General features: G+C 35.1%; 2 protein-coding genes across 3 annotated transcripts; one reads left to right on the top strand and one right to left on the bottom strand.

The window, feature by feature from the left end:
- The first annotated feature begins 632 nt into the window (after positions 1–632).
- On the top strand, positions 633–5,653 carry LOC148957666 (uncharacterized). The gene is made up of 5 exons (XM_089115045.1): positions 633–695; positions 1,824–2,091; positions 2,905–2,961; positions 3,548–3,604; positions 5,042–5,653. Exons 1-5 carry the CDS (start codon positions 633–635, stop codon positions 5,422–5,424), a joined length of 828 nt encoding a protein of 275 aa, XP_088971171.1. The 3' UTR covers positions 5,425–5,653.
- A 4,217-nt stretch (positions 5,654–9,870) lies between these two features.
- On the bottom strand, positions 9,871–17,849 carry LOC135684671 (uncharacterized). 2 transcript variants are annotated; one of them, XM_065200305.2, is made up of 5 exons: positions 17,689–17,848; positions 15,970–16,166; positions 13,013–13,238; positions 10,679–10,762; positions 9,871–10,271 (listed from the first exon to the last, which is right to left on the bottom strand). In XM_065200305.2, exons 1-5 carry the CDS (start codon positions 17,749–17,751, stop codon positions 10,104–10,106), a joined length of 738 nt encoding a protein of 245 aa, XP_065056377.1. In that variant the 5' UTR covers positions 17,752–17,848; the 3' UTR covers positions 9,871–10,103. The 2 variants fall into 2 exon arrangements, 1 of the variants encoding a protein (XP_065056377.1); XR_016145175.1 differs by having other exon boundaries at positions 10,230–10,271; positions 10,679–11,563; positions 17,689–17,849.
- Positions 17,850–18,288: the final 439 nt, after the last annotated feature.

Below are 18,288 nucleotides of genomic sequence, written 5' to 3'. Positions count from 1 at the left end.
ATCCAAATCCTTTTAGTGTACTGTAATTAGTATCTAAATCAAGTTGCTTGCTATTGATTTTCTTTTTAGCGGAGTTGTAAAGATAAGCGTGTTAGAGGTCTGGGAACGATAAGCTGGTCTAAAAATAGCACTGAGGGTATTTTGACGATGGATGTAAATCTAAATCACATTACCGTGTTGTGATTAGCATTTGTACTAATTTTCATATCAATAATTTCGTTTTCAACAAAGTTATAGATATAATCAATTTAGGAGTCTGGGAACAATTAAACATTCTAAAAATAGCTTTTAGGGGTATTTCTCAGACTGGGTCCCGACCCCATCTTATTGAGCATATCAAACTGTGTAGTTGTGCAGATTTTTATTCTCTTATCACAATTTGCACAAGATCGTTGTTTCAGAGGCCTTGGCTGCTACACTTCTATGCAGAGGGGTTGCCGAAGTAGATAGTGTTCATTTAACAAATTGTCATAATGATATACCGCAAATCCCCTTCAAGCCCCCCTCTCAATTAAGCCCCCCCCCCCCCCCCCCCCCGAAAAAAAGTTTCATTGATGCCAAAACAAGTAAACTTGACGAAAAACAGAGATTTGCTTTTTATTCTCGTTCAATACATTGCATCAAATCACACCATGTCACTTCCAGTCAAGAAAGATCCAAAGACAAAGATTAAGGAGGCCTTAAGCACGGGTCATGTAAGAGGCCCGATATGGCCCAAGAAAATATTTTAGAGTTAATAATTGATAACGATGAAGATGCCAATATTATTGATATAGAAGGCTGATTTGATGTTTTTTATTTCGCAAATAACAAAAATTAGTTTACCACTATAAATGGTTCTTTATTACAAAATATTTATTAAGCCCCCTCTCTCAATTTAGCCCCCCTCTCTTGTAAGGCCTCCTTAAAGTGCTGAAAAAACTCCCCGGGGAACTAAAAATGAATTTACAGTGAGAGTACTTGCTTACATATACCTTTTCACTTAGAAAATACTTAATAAACCTAATCTTGAAATTATTTGTGGATTTTTCGCAAATAAACCCGAAAGCAGCCAGAGTGGTCGTACAAGGTCGGCAGCAAAAAATATTTTAACAATCTTGAAACCCTACTTCAGGGCCTCCGACGAAGGGGGGCCGGGGGGGCCTTGCCCCCCCCACTTTTTTGCAAAACAATAGAGTTTTTTCAAAATCTTTTGTAAATCTGGTGTTAAATTTTCCCTTGCCCCCCCCCCCCACTTTTCAACCTTTGTCGGAGCCCATGTATTTAATAACAATTTTTGGCTTAAAACTTTTGAAACTAATACGGCAAGGTAAAAAAATAACTTACCTTTCAAAACTATGCTAACTTTCGATAATCTTCCTTATGCGGAATAGTCTTTTTGCCCTTTTACCGCTTGAGTGATTTTTGTTCGGCGCTTCTATGAAACGTGCGCCATAGCATGACACAACCATATGCAGTTAGCTTCTAGCAAGGAAAGTATTGAATAGGAATCCCCTATGATGGGGATTCCATTCAACCTAATTTAAACATATATTACGTTGATTACGTTCGCTTACACAGAAAACAATTTGTTTTGAAGTAGCTACTAAGCTATTCAAATATGGATCATCATTCTATTTCTACATGTAAAAAAGTCGTAGCCCAGGTAATCTTGGAATGACAAACCTCGCTTGCAATAACTTTTACTGTCTTAAGGTTTAAGGGTCTTTTAGATTTTGATTTTACTTTTACCTATAGAATCGGCGAAACAATTTCAGCGAAATTCAGGACAGTTACGGATCTCGCAAAGAGAAGCTAAGATAAAAATTTTTGTTTATTTTTAGGAGTGGATGATGGGAGCATTAAGTCGCAAAGTACAGCTAGAGTTAAGAAGTAAGTATTTAAAAGAAAACGGAGAAAATGAGCTATCACCCCCTCCGAGCTACAGGGACGCAATTGGCCAAACAGTCTTTACAATTGACGGATTTTGCGCTAGCAGAGATACACAGAATGCCTCGACTTCCAATAACGAAGATGTCATAGACATTCAAGGTGCAACTACTGACCATGAAGGTCAAGATTTATCCGTTGCGGTTGAGGTAGAAACTTCAGGTAAGCCGGTGAGAGTTGGTACTTCGAACGGCCCTTTGGGTAGTCTAACAGTGGTGTAGACAGGGTGGGAAGATTAGAGGGGCAAAGACGAGCACGGCAAGAGTTGGGCCGCAACCTTTGGAGACTCACACACTGTCACTTTGGGGAAACGCCCCATTTAATTGTAAGTGTGTCTGAAATTAGCCTTGCCGTTTGTACGTGGCAATGGTTGGTTAATCTAACCAATGACAGTCGTATGTAGCTTTTGTGGCTGGCCCTTTCAATTCTACAACTGGCTATTACCACAAACAATGTGAGAATCTGAGCATTTGGTAGGGACCACGCCCTCTTGCCCCTTGCTTCTTCCCCTCACCCCCTTGCCCCCTTAATATGCAAAGATTTTTATTTTAGCAGGAATCAAGATAGTCTTCCAAAGCAAAAAACAAAACAAAAATTTTCTTTCCATAAAATACGACCCTAGATTCAAGCAAGCAGTAGGGGGGTTTAAGTACACAATATTTGGAAGAACCGTAGCAAAGACATCAGAGGGTGTCATGCGTGGAAAGAACGAAAAGTTTTAAATATTTGATTTAGTCCTACGAACTTTGGCGGTTTCCTGTTTGGCAGTATTGTACACAGGTTTTTAGCGATCGTCTTTCGCTTATTCAACACATTTCAGAAGTCTTTATACCATATGACACTTATGTGATCTCATTTGGTTTAAAATATTTTCCACGGATTCTCTGGTTTGTAAAACTAAATGCTAATTACTTACAAAACTGTTCTCTTCTAAAAAGATATCTTACACTCGCATCTTTTTCAAACCTATCACAGATCAGGTAAACCAAAGAACGTTGGAGAATCGGAATAAGTGCTCCAAGGATAAAAGTGGTAACTATTTCATAAATACTCATTTTTCAATAGAATTCTAAATCACCAAAGTAAGAAAATCAACAATTTCATTACCATTTTGAAAAACGAAAAGGGCATTGATTCTTATGAAATTTACCTTGTGTGCATAACGTGCAATTTATTTATTAAAAACGACTTATTTTAGTGAAATCTTGTTACATGAAAATATGTAATAATCTTATTTTCACTAACAGTTTAATTTATCATGGGGGCCTATTATGGGGGTCCAAAAGCCACAAACTGTGTAAAAATAAGCCAAAAGCCGCAGTCTGCGAACGCAAAAAGCCAATTTGCACCAAAAAACGCAAGACGCTTCTTACGAAACCTTTGCCGAATCCGTAGACCGCATGTAGAAAAAAGACCAGGGCTGTGAAGCCGAAATTCTCTTATACCCCCCCTCCCTTTATTATAGTATTTTAAATCCCATGACACATGATGCAGTACTTGGGCCTTCCGTCACAAGAAGCATCTAATAAACACCTCATACTTCTATAGTTTAAATAATGTTTGTTTTATGACATCTTTTTTTTAACGATACCTTGAGATCAAAACTGTTGTTTTTTAGCTGTAGCAGTTTTCTTGACATTCGTATTTTTGCTGTCAGTAACATGCATTTACATGGGTAAGTGGATACCAAACTGAGATTCCATGAACATGTTAGCTTGCGCGTCGTACAATATAATGCGACAAAGTGACTTGAAAGTACGGTAAAATTGTACTAGAAAAATAAGAGCAGTTTTAGAAACGACGTTTCAAGCATAGGCCATTATCAAGTTACCTACGGGTTATGCTCGAAACTTTTTTTCCCTTTGTTTCTTTTTATTTTTCTATTTCTATTGAATGCAAAAAATTTAAGAATAATGCAAGGCTCAAGCTTAATCAAGAATTTTTTTTTCAGAAAGCAAAACAAATGCAAGTTTCGCATTATATGTTTTGAAAGCCTTGTAGTCATTAAATTTAAGCATGCTTATAACAAGAAAGCGTGTATGTGATCTCAAATTTTCTGAACGTAATATACTTGATTCTCGAACCTGGGATTCTCGAAACTTTCCTTCACTCTACCAACTACCGAACAACATATGTTTCATTTCAAATTACACACTGCAGAAACATCTAATTCTGGAAATAGCCATTTCAACAGAAAAACAGTTAATTCGAGTAGGCCGTGCTTAATTGGGCTATGTCGAGGCCGCAACAGCCAGGAAGGTCCTAAAGAACTCTTATATGAATTATTCGAGAATGATATATAATTAAGTCACGCAATCTTTTGGTGGCACAAAACTTAAGCTTTTCAGTGTCTTTGAAGCTTTTCATCTGACACTCTTTTAGAGTATAAAACGTCAGAACATCGATTAATAACAAAGACGTAATTTTTTCTTATGATACCTACTTCTTTTTTAAGATATTAATCAAAGCCTGAATTTTCTTCAGCATGCCAATATCAAATTTACAAATGAACAAGAAATGAACAGTTTGCTACCTTTTTATGACAGATTTTCCTATAAATAAGCAATTATAGATTTCTTATTTATTTAGGTTTACACCTATTTATTTTTCTGCCGAAATATAAAGCTGTCGCGTTATATATTTTTCATTCAAAATTGGATACAGGGGGGAAGCTAAACAAATTCCTCGGAGGGGTGCAGAAATTATGTTCTCCGACAAACAGGGCGAGTCTCACTCTTTAAGGGTGTGGCCTAAAGATAAATAATCTTATATGCTGCTCTTGCGCGTTTCTATAAATTTCATACTGTGAAATTTTAACTACTACAGAAATATTAATACGTTACAGTTGTTGCAAAAAGGTTACAGGGTGAGAAAGCATTTCTTCGTTTGCTCGTTAAAAACCCTTTATGTGCCGACGGACAAAGTGTTTGGGGGGGCTACAGCGCCCCCTGTACCCACCCCTCTGTGGCGACAACCCTGCGTCGATAGTATTTGTTGAAGTTTATAATTATCAATATAATCATCCTCATATATAAATTTAATAATTAAAGTAACAACATTCCTTAAATTGAAAACAATATCATTGTAACATCAAATACTTGTTCATCAACAGGTTCAACGTACCTTTTCGTTTGTCCAGCTTTCATGCCTATATTGACTCTGTACCTTGGCGCATATGGTTTGCTTGTGATTTTCGGAATTGCTATCCAGAATAAACTCAAGCATAAAATGGAAAAAGTTACAAGCTGTTGCTGTCTGTTCGGAGGTATGTTGGCCTTTCTTGTCATGGTCATTCTGTCATACGCTAGCTGGGGAGGACCAAGACCTAATACTTTGGAGCATATTCCGTCAGTGTATGAGACAAAAAATGGAACTTTAAACTGCCATCAGACATTTGTAGACTTCACCAGAGGCATTACTTTGTCTTTAGATATATTCTGTGTTCTAGTGTTCTGTTTTATATTCTTTTCCCCCTGTATCTTGAGAGACGACTGATTCACGATCAGATTAAAAAGCATACCAGAAGAAAGTTATACAACTCATCCCTGTGTGCCATCAAGCCATGGTTTGATGTCGGGCTCTAGGCCTTAAATCCCTATTCTGTGGCAGATGGAAGACATAAAGAAATCAGCGCCATGTATTGTAGATTTCTTTAAAGCAGCAACCATACAATTGATCATCTTGCACTTGAATAAAGTGTGTTGAATTCCCAAAAGTTTTCAGTCCTCACCCTGAACCAGTAACATTCTCCGTCGACACGCCAAAGGGTACCGTTGACACCGCAAAATGGCTATAGTATAGCACCATGTAGCATCGCCACTTGTGATTGTTTTCTTTTTCTCAACTTTTCCTACTGTTTGCCGGTGAATTTGGCATGTATGGTGGTACCATCTCACCTAAAATGCAATTGTAATCAATAAGGACATAGATAAGCGAAAACAGTAATTAATATAAATTAGATGCTGCCCCGTTGAAATTATGGCATATAAATACAGTAGTTAAACTAGCTTAATAAACCCGATCTTCCAAGGGGGTCGTAATGAAATCCTTTTTTGGTGGATTCAAAGTTTAGCTTAGGAATAAGACGATCTCTATAATTTCTTGTAATATAGTTTGATATAGAACACCTTTGTTGGAACATATTCCACAAGCTTTCAAGGCATTGTTTATCTACAACTTATTTACCATAACCTAGCGAACAAATCAAATAAGATGCACAACGCTTAGTCATTTTTTAGGCCATGAATCATTAAACTTTGCGCGCTGTATAATTGATAGTGTGCTGTTTTGGAAAAATGTTGATGCGCTTAAAATTCGGATGAAGATATGGTGCCCCATATTACGTGTCCATGGCGTAGGTGACTCTCAAAAAGAGCGTGATGTACGTCTGATAAACCACCTACTAACTTTTCTATCAGTGATTCATATTGGTTCTTCTATTTTAACGCTTCATCAATAATTATTTCAGAATAATTACGGTTCGAGCGAAGAGAAGTCGTCAATTTCATTTATTCTTCGTCGATGACCAATAACCATAAGTTCATTGTTTTTGGTTTGCACATAGTTTATTCGCCCTTGACCAGTCACTGATATTTAAAAGCTCTTTCTTTGTCATGCGAATGAGTGTTTTAATGTGATTAGATGCGATTGTTGTAAATGTATCGTTTGCATAAATGTTTGCTTTGGAGAAGTCCTACTCTGGATGCCAGAGCCCAGAGAGTGAGAGGATGAAAAACGGGGGTAAAATGGTACCCAGGGTAAAGAATTCCACTATCGGTCTTCCTGACATTATTTTAAACTTTTCACGAAAGATGAACAATTGAATTTACATGTTTGCGTTCTTTATTAGAATTTCTTGAAAATATAGCAAAACAGTTCCGTTTCTTTTTAATAATTCCAAAAGCTTCTTTATAAAAGGTGCTTTATACTGCATTAGCGACTGATATATGTATTTCAGCAGTTCTAGTTCAGTAGTAGATTGAAGGATTTAAAGCCTAATTATTTGTTAATTAACTTTTTTATTAATTCTTTGTAAGTATAAATATTAAATGTAAGTAGTTTCTATTGTTATTTCATAAATGGGACATGTTATTGCCTTACATTCTCATATCCGTGGATAAATCATCAGGGTTGTTGGCATGCCGTTAGTTTAAAGTTGCGTGTAAATATCGGTGTACCATTTTTATTTCCCTGTTATCTCGTTGTTTTTTTGTTGTGTTCTTGACGTCACATGACATTATCATTCTTAAGTATGAAGTCGCAAAAACAATTCTTAGAATTTTTTTAATTTTGAATATCAATTAATTAATTTTGAATATATAACATAAAATAACTCCATGAAATACTTCCAAATGTGTGAAATCAGGTCAATGAGTCAAAAACCGGGTTAGATATAGCCAATAAAAGATTTGAAATTTGCGAAGTACATTTTGCCTCTGTTTATAAAGTTCTGTAAATTACAGAAGTTTGATGGGGCAGGAGCCTGTGCTCATCTGGCCATATCTCTGACAATTCGTAATTAATCGACTTTGCAAATCTAAAGGTATTTGCAATTTATTAATGACGACAAAAAATTTTATGACGTCATCAATTGAGAACTCTATTGGTTTGTTGGAGATGCGTGCTCGTGTTTTTAGAGAAGAGTGTGATGGTATGGTTGCAGAGAGAAGCTTTCAAGTTACTTTCCATTGTTTTCAAGAGCGAGTTAAGTGTAGATTATATAGTGTAAATATTATATAAACAGTGTTCAGTTTTTTGTGGATTACGTTACTTTACATCGAAAAAGACCAGCCTTAAGATCCGCAAACATGTGCACAGCAAATGAAGGAGCAAAACTATTGAAGGGGCAAAAGTATAGGGGCTGAAAAATCAAAGGTAGTAGCGAATTAAGGAGAACACAAATAAACAGGCTAGAGAAAAGAATGTATAATGCAAAAAGCTATGTTTTGTGTTGTTTGCCCTTGTTTTTTGCTATTGGTGTCCTCAATAGACTTGTTTTGGTTAAAGCATACCCCCATGAGGACTGGACTTTCATACCTCGTTGTCTTGAGGAAAGAAATATTTGACCAAACATTGCATATTTATTAAAATGTTATGCGAAACGCTTGATCTGTTTACCGGGGCATGACACGCCGTGACAAAGAATCAGATTTCGCTTGCACAAGGCTGGTTAATGTATTGCAACCACAGCATTAAAATTGTGCGAAGAGAAAACTGCAATAAAAAGATAACATATAAATATTTACCTGAAAAGTCTGCTAGTGATTCAACGCATTGCTCCTATCTTACCAGTTTATGCAAGACCATCCTTTTAGTACTGAGCTTGAACTGCAGTTTGCGGTGAACACAGAAACAGAAACCACGCATTTTAACAAAAATGCGTTTTAGAATCGTCGAGTTTTTTAAATAGCGCGCAATCCCCAAAGGAGCAAGAAGCGGAATGCTGCTGAAAATGCCTGAGCCCAGTGGGACCTTTAGTTGGAACGGGGACAGGCAAACAACCATGCAGAGAGGGCTGAAACAAGACGGGCTGAGGTAAGGCCAAAATGGAAGTTAGGTTATTCCAGTGCATGTTTTGTTTAGGATCTGTATCAAAAGCTGCCAGCCAAAAACTTGTCAAAAGGCTCTTCAAGTTGATTAAGAGGATTTCATCTGTAATATAATACCACGCTCAGCAGATTGCATGAGAATCTACACAAGAAAGGTACATTGAAAGATCGCACGTACAACAAACCACTACCACAGTACTTGAATGAATTCTTCTACTGTCATGATTAATGTGGGCACCAAGGATACCGGTCATAATTCAAGGAAGAACAAAATCCGAAGCTTCTAAAAACTCAATCTCAAACACCAAAACGCACAGAGGGTACAAATTTAATGGCAATTTTGTGGATTTCCTTTCAAAGAGCAGAAAAAAGTTATTACCCCAGTCTTAACACAGTAGACAATAACAACATCAAGAAAAGTCATCAAGAGAAGCGGGGAGGATAACGCTCATTAGGATAACAAAAACAATTGACAAATGGATCTATCTTATCTAATGGTCTTACCAACCCCTTGGATTAAAAAAAAGAAATTGGTAATCAATTGGTGGATAAGATTGAAACCGATTCGTGGCTCGACACATGATAAATATGGGGTTATTCAGGCTCTAGGTGGAAAAAAAAAATTTAAAAAATTAATAAACGTGAATTTGGATATAGAAATTAATAAGGAAGAATCTGTCTTTGGCATATATTATCGCTTAATTAGTGGGTGGTGTTCACTGATATTGTGACCAGCAACCTTGAAGCCTTGAATGAGTTGGCTCCTCACCATATAGCTATTTACTCTAAAGTCTCAGTTTCATGTAGACAGTTTTTGCTATACCAGCAATTCCCCATTAAAAGGCGGGCATGTCTATTTTTCTACAAAAAATCGAGATAGGCTGACGTGAAATCACATCTCAACTGTCGTTGAACAGACGACATCGATTAACACAATCAGAACTGCCAATAATAAAAACTTTAAACTCATGTAATCGACTGTAAAAAATGTTATAATGAAGAAATTTAGCTCAGTGGAGGTGAATCTCTCAAAAAGCTATGACTGAAGGGCTACCGTCGTTAAATCAATTAATTTAATGAAAATAAACTAATGAGAAGGGTACAGTTCGGGCGTTTCCCTTTTCCCGTTGAAATGAAACTAACTAAACACAGCCGAAATCAGAACGGGAATATCGATTTAGTTTACAAACTGTGAGAAGTAGTTTTTCGGTGAATAGGTTCCTAAGCAGAATAACTACTTTTCGTCTTGTTTAGAAGATTTTCAAAACTTTCTAACAAAAGTTAAACACATTAGACGGTTCTCTGAAGACAAGCGACAATTCTCCTACAGTACTCTTCAGTTTTGATATCTGGTTTACAGCGTTTGAAGATTAGAGAAAAAAATGCAAGGAAATTTACCTTCGGCTTTAAAGATGACCTTTCTGTTTACCTAAGACAGTTCTAATTAAAAATTTTTTTAGTACATTAAACAAAATGGTATACATCTATGGCTATAAGAAAAAAATTTTTTATTTTGGTCAATGCAAGGGGATGGGCGCTTACCAAGTGAATCCAGGTCTTGGCCTAGGCCTTTGCGTAAAGATACTTCCTGTTTAAAACTCTATTTACAACTTTTAGAATAAAATTCTATTTGAAAACTGGCTTCAAACCGAAAGCTAACTTTGGTCTTGAGTTCTTTTTATTGAGAATTATTTCTTGGGCAGCTTTCTCAGTTTTTTTATAAGTCTTCTCCAAGTCGTGTTTTTCTTCCTCGAGTTGTCTTTGTTTTTCCAGAAGCTTTAGACGCTCTTCCGCCTGCAACAAAAACATTTCAGGAACTCTGTCAAAAATTAAAGTGCAATTTGAGCACAAACGCTATTTGAGGGACCAAATATATTTCTTCCACTGCTTCTTTCCTCAATCACTGGGATATGTTTTTAACGGTGAAAACGTTGTAAACAAAACAATCCATTTTCATAATTGATAAAACGGTAAACTGGTTCTCTAGCATTCGCACATCAAAAACAGGCAGAGACTGAATTGGTAAACGATGGGGTTGGAAAGGCTAATACAACATGCGTCGGAAAACATTTACAGGTCCTTTTGTAATGTTGATTGGGGGGGGGGGGGGCAGAATTCATACAAACCCAGGCGGTGTTATTCATAGACCAAATGATATTTTCATTGATAACCTGACAAACCCAGTAAACATATCAACTCACTAGCTTTAATTCAGCTTCCTTTAAATTGTTCTCGGCGGTTACTAGATCTTTTTTCAGCTTTTCAATTTGAGCTTTGTATTCTTCCTGAAACAGAATTTAAAGAAACAAAGATAACAAGAGTTATCGTGATGCACATTTAGAAAAGAGGAGGGGTAAGAGGTGCGCATTTCAGGTAAATCCAAAAAGCATCAAGCAGTCTGGCATACATTATAAAACGTTGCTTGACTGCAGATGCATAGCGATCTCGTCAGTTGTTGGATGAAAGAGATCAAGTTCCGACCGAACAGATAAAAAATCAAAGCATTTTTAGAAAATATGGCGGCTGAGTTTATTGTCTGGTTTACGACAAGTCTGGCTAGTTGATGAAAAAAGGATCATTAATATTTCTTGGGAAGAAAGCTTTTTCTGCTGTTCTGAAAAGGGAATGAGTTTGAAGCCAATGAAGTTGGTGGCTGTCCTAAGATTATAAATGCATCTATTCTTGATGGCATTATAAAAAAGAAGGGGACAATGGAAGCAAGACCATTTTATGCCAATTAAAATATGCTTTTGCTTTACCAGTAACTACAGAAAGAACACTTGGGGATCTTTCTCAATGCGGATGGACACCCAAATATTACCTGGATATCACTGGAAAGTAGCGATTAATGGCATAGGTGCACTGCCATATTTACCTTATTTCCACTCTGCTCTTTTGGGAGGCACATTAAGAATTGTCATCAATAATAGTGTATTCAAAGACACCAATGACACATTCAAGGAAGCTTGGTTTGGCATAGTAAACTTACATGTTCCTTGCGAAAAGTGAGCTTTATAATTACCCTTCAGCAAAGAATATATATCGTCAACCAATGTTTTGCTCACAAGCTTTTTTCTTATATAATCCTAAACAGTACAATGGAAAAGACGACGTTAAAGAACGTTCAGTAGAAACAGTGTTTAACCTGGGGCTTCAGTTACTGTCCTATGAGAAAAAGAAAGAATCTTTCACTGACATACTTCAAGAAAATGAAACAATTCATTAGTCATATTATAGCTAATAAAATTGTTTCTCGTTTACAGCGACTCTTCAACTGATTCATTTTTATCCATCTAAATAAGAATTCAAAAAGAAACTTAATGTTTGGCTATAAGTTATCATTTACTTTAAACTTATACTTAAACCCAATATTAAACTGCATTGCTTATTTTAACAACTTTGCTTAACATACATAGTTGCGATATGTTTCAGTTTTTGATGACAACAGAAGTGAAAATATGGATGTCTCAATGAGCATAAGTTTCTAATAAAAACAGCTTTGTCAAAAATTATGATTAATCTAAATTTGAAAAATTGTCAATTTTTGAAGGCATCAATACATCTGTTATTAAGTATGGTTTATATAGCTTATAATTGACCCATTTTGTGTATACATGGTCCAAAAGAAACAAGATATCCAGCATCAACTATTTTTTAAGGTATTTTAATAAAATAGTTATTTTTGTTTTAGCTGTCAATAGGTGGGTTACATAGTGAACAACTACTTGTAAATGAATCCACCATTTACAAACTACACAATCATTGATTTTGATTTATATTACATTAATATCTACAAAAACATTTCTAAAATCCTGAAAATACTGCAGACATGATTTCAGGTAGAGTACAAATAGTCTTATGGCTGATAAAATTTGAGCTCTTACAGAGACTTGCTTAATTCACTTTCCTATTTTGATAAAGCTCTAGTTAAAATGAGCATAAATACAAATAATATTAGTCCTTAGACCTACCCTAACAAACATTAAAACAACAGTTAAAACACAACAAACTTGAAATAACACTTTCTGTAGAAAAACAATTATTTTAGTGTTATATTTCGTTGACAATATTATTCAAGTGAACAATCTGATTGTTGAAATTCAAAACAAAACTTCTGCAGCTCCTAATGGAAGACAAATGTTATTGTTATTCATTTCATATTGCTTTGGATATTAAGTGCAACTGAATAACTTTTATTTCCAATGCCATCCTAAATGCTAGGAGAAAAAACCACCCCTTGAAAAGTTGAATACCACTAACCATAGAGATGGATTTGACATGAATCTCATATTTAACATTTTTCTCAACATTAAAAAGAGAGGCAAAAGTCTTAGAGTTTATACATTATGTAGTAGTCAGTGCCAATTAAGTTTCGAATCTTATTAAACATTAAAACAAAAATGAACAAAATAAATAAAATATACCAACTTAATGCTGACATTTATAAGAATATATACTTATATGTTGGTATCCTTACCCATTAGCATGGAAATTTTATGTCAGCAAAACTTTGCAGCAATGAAATTAAAACCCACCTCTTTTATTTTGTACTTTTCAAGAATTTCTTCTTCTTTTCTTTCATATTCAATATGGAGGTGTTGCTCAACATGCTTTTTAGCTTCCTCCACCTTTTTCATAACTTCTTCATCAATGTCAATTTTTCTTTTGGCTAGCTCCTCTTCCACACGCTTGTTCACAATATCCTCTATCCTTCTATGAGTTTCCTCTTCTATGAACTTTGCTTGCATTTCTGATGCTCGTCTAAAAAGCAAAGAAATCTCAAAATAAGTTTAGACGCTGTAACAAGGATCATCAATGAGCAAAATGTATATTACATTCATTCACTTGATATTGCATTCACATTCAAACAAAGTTATGACCAATATTGATTTAAGTGGTTGAAGAAGTGTGTGAAGCTGTGAAGATGCTTCCAAAGAGGCTCTGTTGTCTAGGAGGGAAAAGAGAAAGGAAAGAAAAAAGCAGAAAGAGAAAGAAAAAAGAGGAAAGAGATATGAAAATGAAAAAGAGAAGAGGAAAAAGAAGGAAATAAAGATTCAAAACAATTTCTTCCTTTATGGAAAGTAGAAAACACGTTTGAAAAGGGTAAAAGGCCTAGATTGAATATGAGTGCAAGAAAGAAGTAGCTAAGGGTGTGGAAAGGAGTGTGTAAAAAGAAAAAGTAAAGTATTTAACATCAATTCTTTGTCTCCTCAAATTGCAATGAACACTAGATGCAAATATCCTATTGAAATTAGAACAGAGCAGCTGAATATCACTGTGATAAAAATGCTTAAGTGATAGGTTAATTTAGGCCGGTTTTGTACATAGTTTTAAGAAAGATTAGAAAAGGAGAAGCCAAGAACAGTGTCAAAACAGAAGCCTTTTTCTATGATGTATCACAAACTGTTGATTGTACAATTCTTAAAACCATCCTGATTTCCATTTAGAGACTGGCTTGCTTACGTGAATGGTTTATAAAAGTTCAGAAGCAATTAAAAGTTTTGACTGCCAGGTAAGAAAATAATGACAAATAAGCAAGTGAATATTTCATATATGTCTTTGACAGTCTTCTGAACAATTCAATAGTGAAGACTTGGAAAATTGTAAAAACTCTTAATAAACTGACAAATGTAGGCTGAAGAAAGCTGAAGTAGCTTTTCAGCTCTTATAAAACAATATATTGAAAAACAAGAAAAACAATAAAAAGAAGAATATGTGGTTTAAAGCTGCTTTGCATGAAGGTTAACTTTTGTGCCACCATTGACTACTAGTGAAGATTAGTGATGCTTTATTGACACATGGAATGACTCTACAACCAGGCCTTGCCCGGAAAGGCGCTCGATCGAGCACGCGCGTCTAGAGCGCACCCAAAAAAAGCATTGGAGAGCGATTTATAGAGCCCCTCAAAACGTAAAAACAATATTAACACGGAGCAAAATAAATTTTTGGAATTTGTTGAATCAACTTGATCAAGCATAAACAATCTTCCCAACAGTCCGCAATATTATGATTTGCGTAAGATTACCCCTTGAGAAAAAATTCAGCAAATTCAATGTTGGGTTTTCAATATCATTTTTTTCTAACAACCCTCTAATAACCATCGAGGACACAGGCCATCAAGCGTATTCTCCGGCAGATTTATTTGATTTTCGAGCAAGCGTTAATCTTCTATTGAGGTATATATTATTTTCAGTTTTTTTAATAACTTAAAAGCGCCTGTGCAAATCAGCGTTCAGTCTCCGTTCAAATCATCGCATTGCTTTTCATTCTTCATTTGCTTTTGCGAGTAGTAGATGTTCTAGCGTTTCTTATATAATGGATAACATGAAAAAGGAAACAAAGTTAAATGTTCGATTTGAAGCCATGCATATTGATGAAGCAATATGTGAAGCTGAACATAACAGTAGTGATACTGACACTGATAAAAGCTCATCGAATGATGGCAACTTACATATCTAGAAAAATCTGAACAATTTTGCGACTTTGTTTTATTATATTTCTATATTTATATTAACATAGTGTTTGTTGCATGTTTTGTTATTTCATATTATGGTGCTTTCTGGTATCACCATTGAATTTCATATTTAAACATTCTTCCGAAGCTTTCAATATGAAGCTCTCGATCTCCTAAAGCTCTCGAAGGATGCTCTCAAGGAAATTTACTTAGAGGTGCGAAATAGAGCGCCTAGAGTTTCTAAGGGGCTCTTTTTATGGAGCACCTTCATTTTACTTAGAGCAAGGCCTGTCTACAACACAGTAACTCAACCAAGTGAACAATAAACTTTTAATATGTTTCTTTTAAAATGCATTACATAAAGAGGAAAATGCTACAATCTTCAAAATTTATACACAGGCTTAGAATTTCTTAGCCAATAAAGCAGAAATTAGTTTCTTTAAATTACATTTCTTGAAATCTCTTCTATTCATTTCAAACAATCCTCCATTGCTACAAAAATATTTTTCACAGATGCTTCCGTGCGCACCTTAAAAATGACTTTGGTAAAAAAGACAGATATGCTGTGCATTTTTTCTGCATCCATCAAAAGTAACCTTTCCTTTCCAGGAGTGTGATTCCAACAGGTGCAATGTTACTGATCACTTTTCTAAATCTCCATTTTATGCGGTCTTGCAAATCTTTATTTTTGCTTACCACACACCCTTTCCTGTCTTTCTTACAACCCAGGGAAATTTTTGGCAATTATTATTCAGTATTAAGACAATTTTCAAATTCAAGACTGCATATATAAACATATGTTGACTTTATATATATAAAATCCTTCATGGAGGTGTTCATAAACCCTTAATGGACAAAAGCAATGCTAATGATAAGGAGGGAAGTAGCTAGATTGACAATTTTGAGTTCATTTAACTCCAAGTGGTCCTTGATGCAGCATATTCTGTGTATATTGATTCTTTTCTCCTTATTTCTAGTTCTGTATATACATCTATTACATGAAAACAGAAAAAAATTAGAAACCAGAAGAAAATTTACATTTTCCTTTGTCTTTCCATTTCTTCTTGTGCACTTTTGTCAACTGATTCCCTCTTGCTATCATCTTCTGAATAACGATTTCTTCTATGAATGCTTCTTCCAAATCTATCTAAACTTGGCGACTTACTTCTTGAGTATCTCCACCTTCTCCTTGGTGACCTACTTCTCGACCTAGATCTTCTTCTCCTCTCCTTCTCCTATGAGAAAAAAGTGTTTAACAAATGAAAACTTGAAATATATAAAATTTACAAAAGTTTTTAGCTTCTTCAGGTTCAGTTCATAAATATATATAAATTCAGATTCCACTACATACATTGGTGGTACAAAAAGGATTTCATTGCTCCAATGAAGAAAAAATGGTAACACTTTCATGCAAATATTTACTTCTTTTGTGAAACTAAATAATACTGCATAAAAGTTGAAACTGTAATAACAGAGACACACTTTCTAAAATTTTGTACTTATTTTGATAGTAAGCTTTGCTAAAAGACAACATAACCATAAACTATTTGCAATTTCACAATTAGGGGTCATATTTAGGTGTGATCATGACAAGTTAGCATCTTGTGTCACACTTGGTATTCCTATCCAATAAGGAGTAACAACTGACAATACAGCATGAAGGTTCAACGTTTTTATGGAAAGTTGTTTGGCATTTTTGCTTGACAACACTGGGAAAATGAATATTCTTAAAGTGCCACTGAATTGAAAAAATCAAAATTTTTTCATCAAAGTCAGTGCTCCTGAATCCGATGGTGAAGTTCGTTTTTTAGAATTGTGAAGTGTTTTGAAGCTACAACGCTTCAAAGTTGCGATTTCAAGACTTTTTGTGCGAAAATTTGTGCGCGGTCTGTGAGGAACTTCGGAATGTGTGACGCATTAACAGTTACAAGTCGCGGAAGTGATGCGGGCTTCAGTACTGAAAACTGTATTTCAAGTGCGATAAAAAAACAAAAAAAATGTGAAGTGGATGGAAATAGTGCGATACTTGTGCTCTAAATATCACTAACTATCTAACTACAAGACACGTACAAGGTATTTTCTTGCAAAAATTTCGAGCCCATACAAAATAAGCGAACTTTTTGTGTGCAGTTTTTACCAGGACTTCATGCCGATCATTTACCTTTTGTGAATTATTGAGCATGTCGAATAAGAATGCTTTTATGAACAGCTTTACAAATTATAAATAAAAGTGAGCAAATTGATCAAGGGAAAAAGTTGATCTATTATAGAAACACACACAAGTCATTTTTCGGCGCTTTTCCCACTTTATTCCCATTTTTTCCACCTCAGCTGCACAAAATTCTGTGCTAATTGCAAACACACAATTTTCATGGAAATAAAACAGATCCTCTGCATATCTTTTAAAGATTCCAATCTGGGCTAGCCATATTGTATAAGAAATGATACATTATATGGAATACAGTTATTATTTCAAAAAAATTACAAATATTAGCATTTGTGTAGGATGAGAAAATAAATCTGAATCGTTTCCTTCAAGTGCCATTCTGCAGTCTCAAGAAAAGTGTTACCTCTTTAGTTATGCAGTTTAGTTATGCCTTTTTCACAACAACATAAGGGAATGTGTGCCCCCTTTTACTTTCTTTGAGCAGAGTACACGATACCAAGATGTTCCCTTAATAAGATCTAAGGCCTAAGCTAAGGTAGCCTAACATGTCAATATATCGCAATTTTGTCTCTTAAATAACGAAAACGTACCTTTCTACGTCGCCTTTTAGGTGATGCGCTTCTACTCCTTGACCTTGATGATGATTTAGGCATCTTAACGGTTCTGAATCTCCAGAATACTCCAGATGATAGATTTAGGAAGGTTTGACAAAAAGAAAATGCCAAATCTGAAAGACATTGATGGAGAAAAATCTGTAATACGCATGCGTTGAATTAGTAGAGCGCCTGTGCAGTGTGAAAAATGGGGGTCGATAGCAGCAACACAAACGGTGTTAAACGAGGATCTTTCAGAACATGTATGTGTTTTACAATTACCAAATCCCAAAACTTACACAATAATTACTTGATAACCCTTATTTTTCATTCGTGTTTTCAATTTCTTTTAATAATAAATATGGTTACAAAATATATGGATTATTTTCTGTATTGCTCTTAATTGTTATTTTACTGTTTAGAAAAATGTTTAAATTTCTTAGTAATGTATTCAAACCAAACTTTTTATATAACATTATATCAAATTGAAGAATATTTCCTGGATACACAGCTCGATAGCTCTGAGGGTATTTCTATGTACCCATCTGCTATACAAGTAGCTGAAGTAATACTCGCAGGTTTTTTTCTTTTGGTTAT

This window comes from Rhopilema esculentum, chromosome 21 (assembly GCF_057945365.1).
Source record: "Rhopilema esculentum isolate cy_ngs chromosome 21, ASM5794536v1, whole genome shotgun sequence".
Lineage (NCBI taxonomy): Eukaryota > Metazoa > Cnidaria > Scyphozoa > Rhizostomeae > Rhizostomatidae > Rhopilema > Rhopilema esculentum.
The sequence above is the reverse complement of the archived record's forward strand: the minus strand, read 5'-3'. Positions and strand labels throughout refer to the sequence as shown.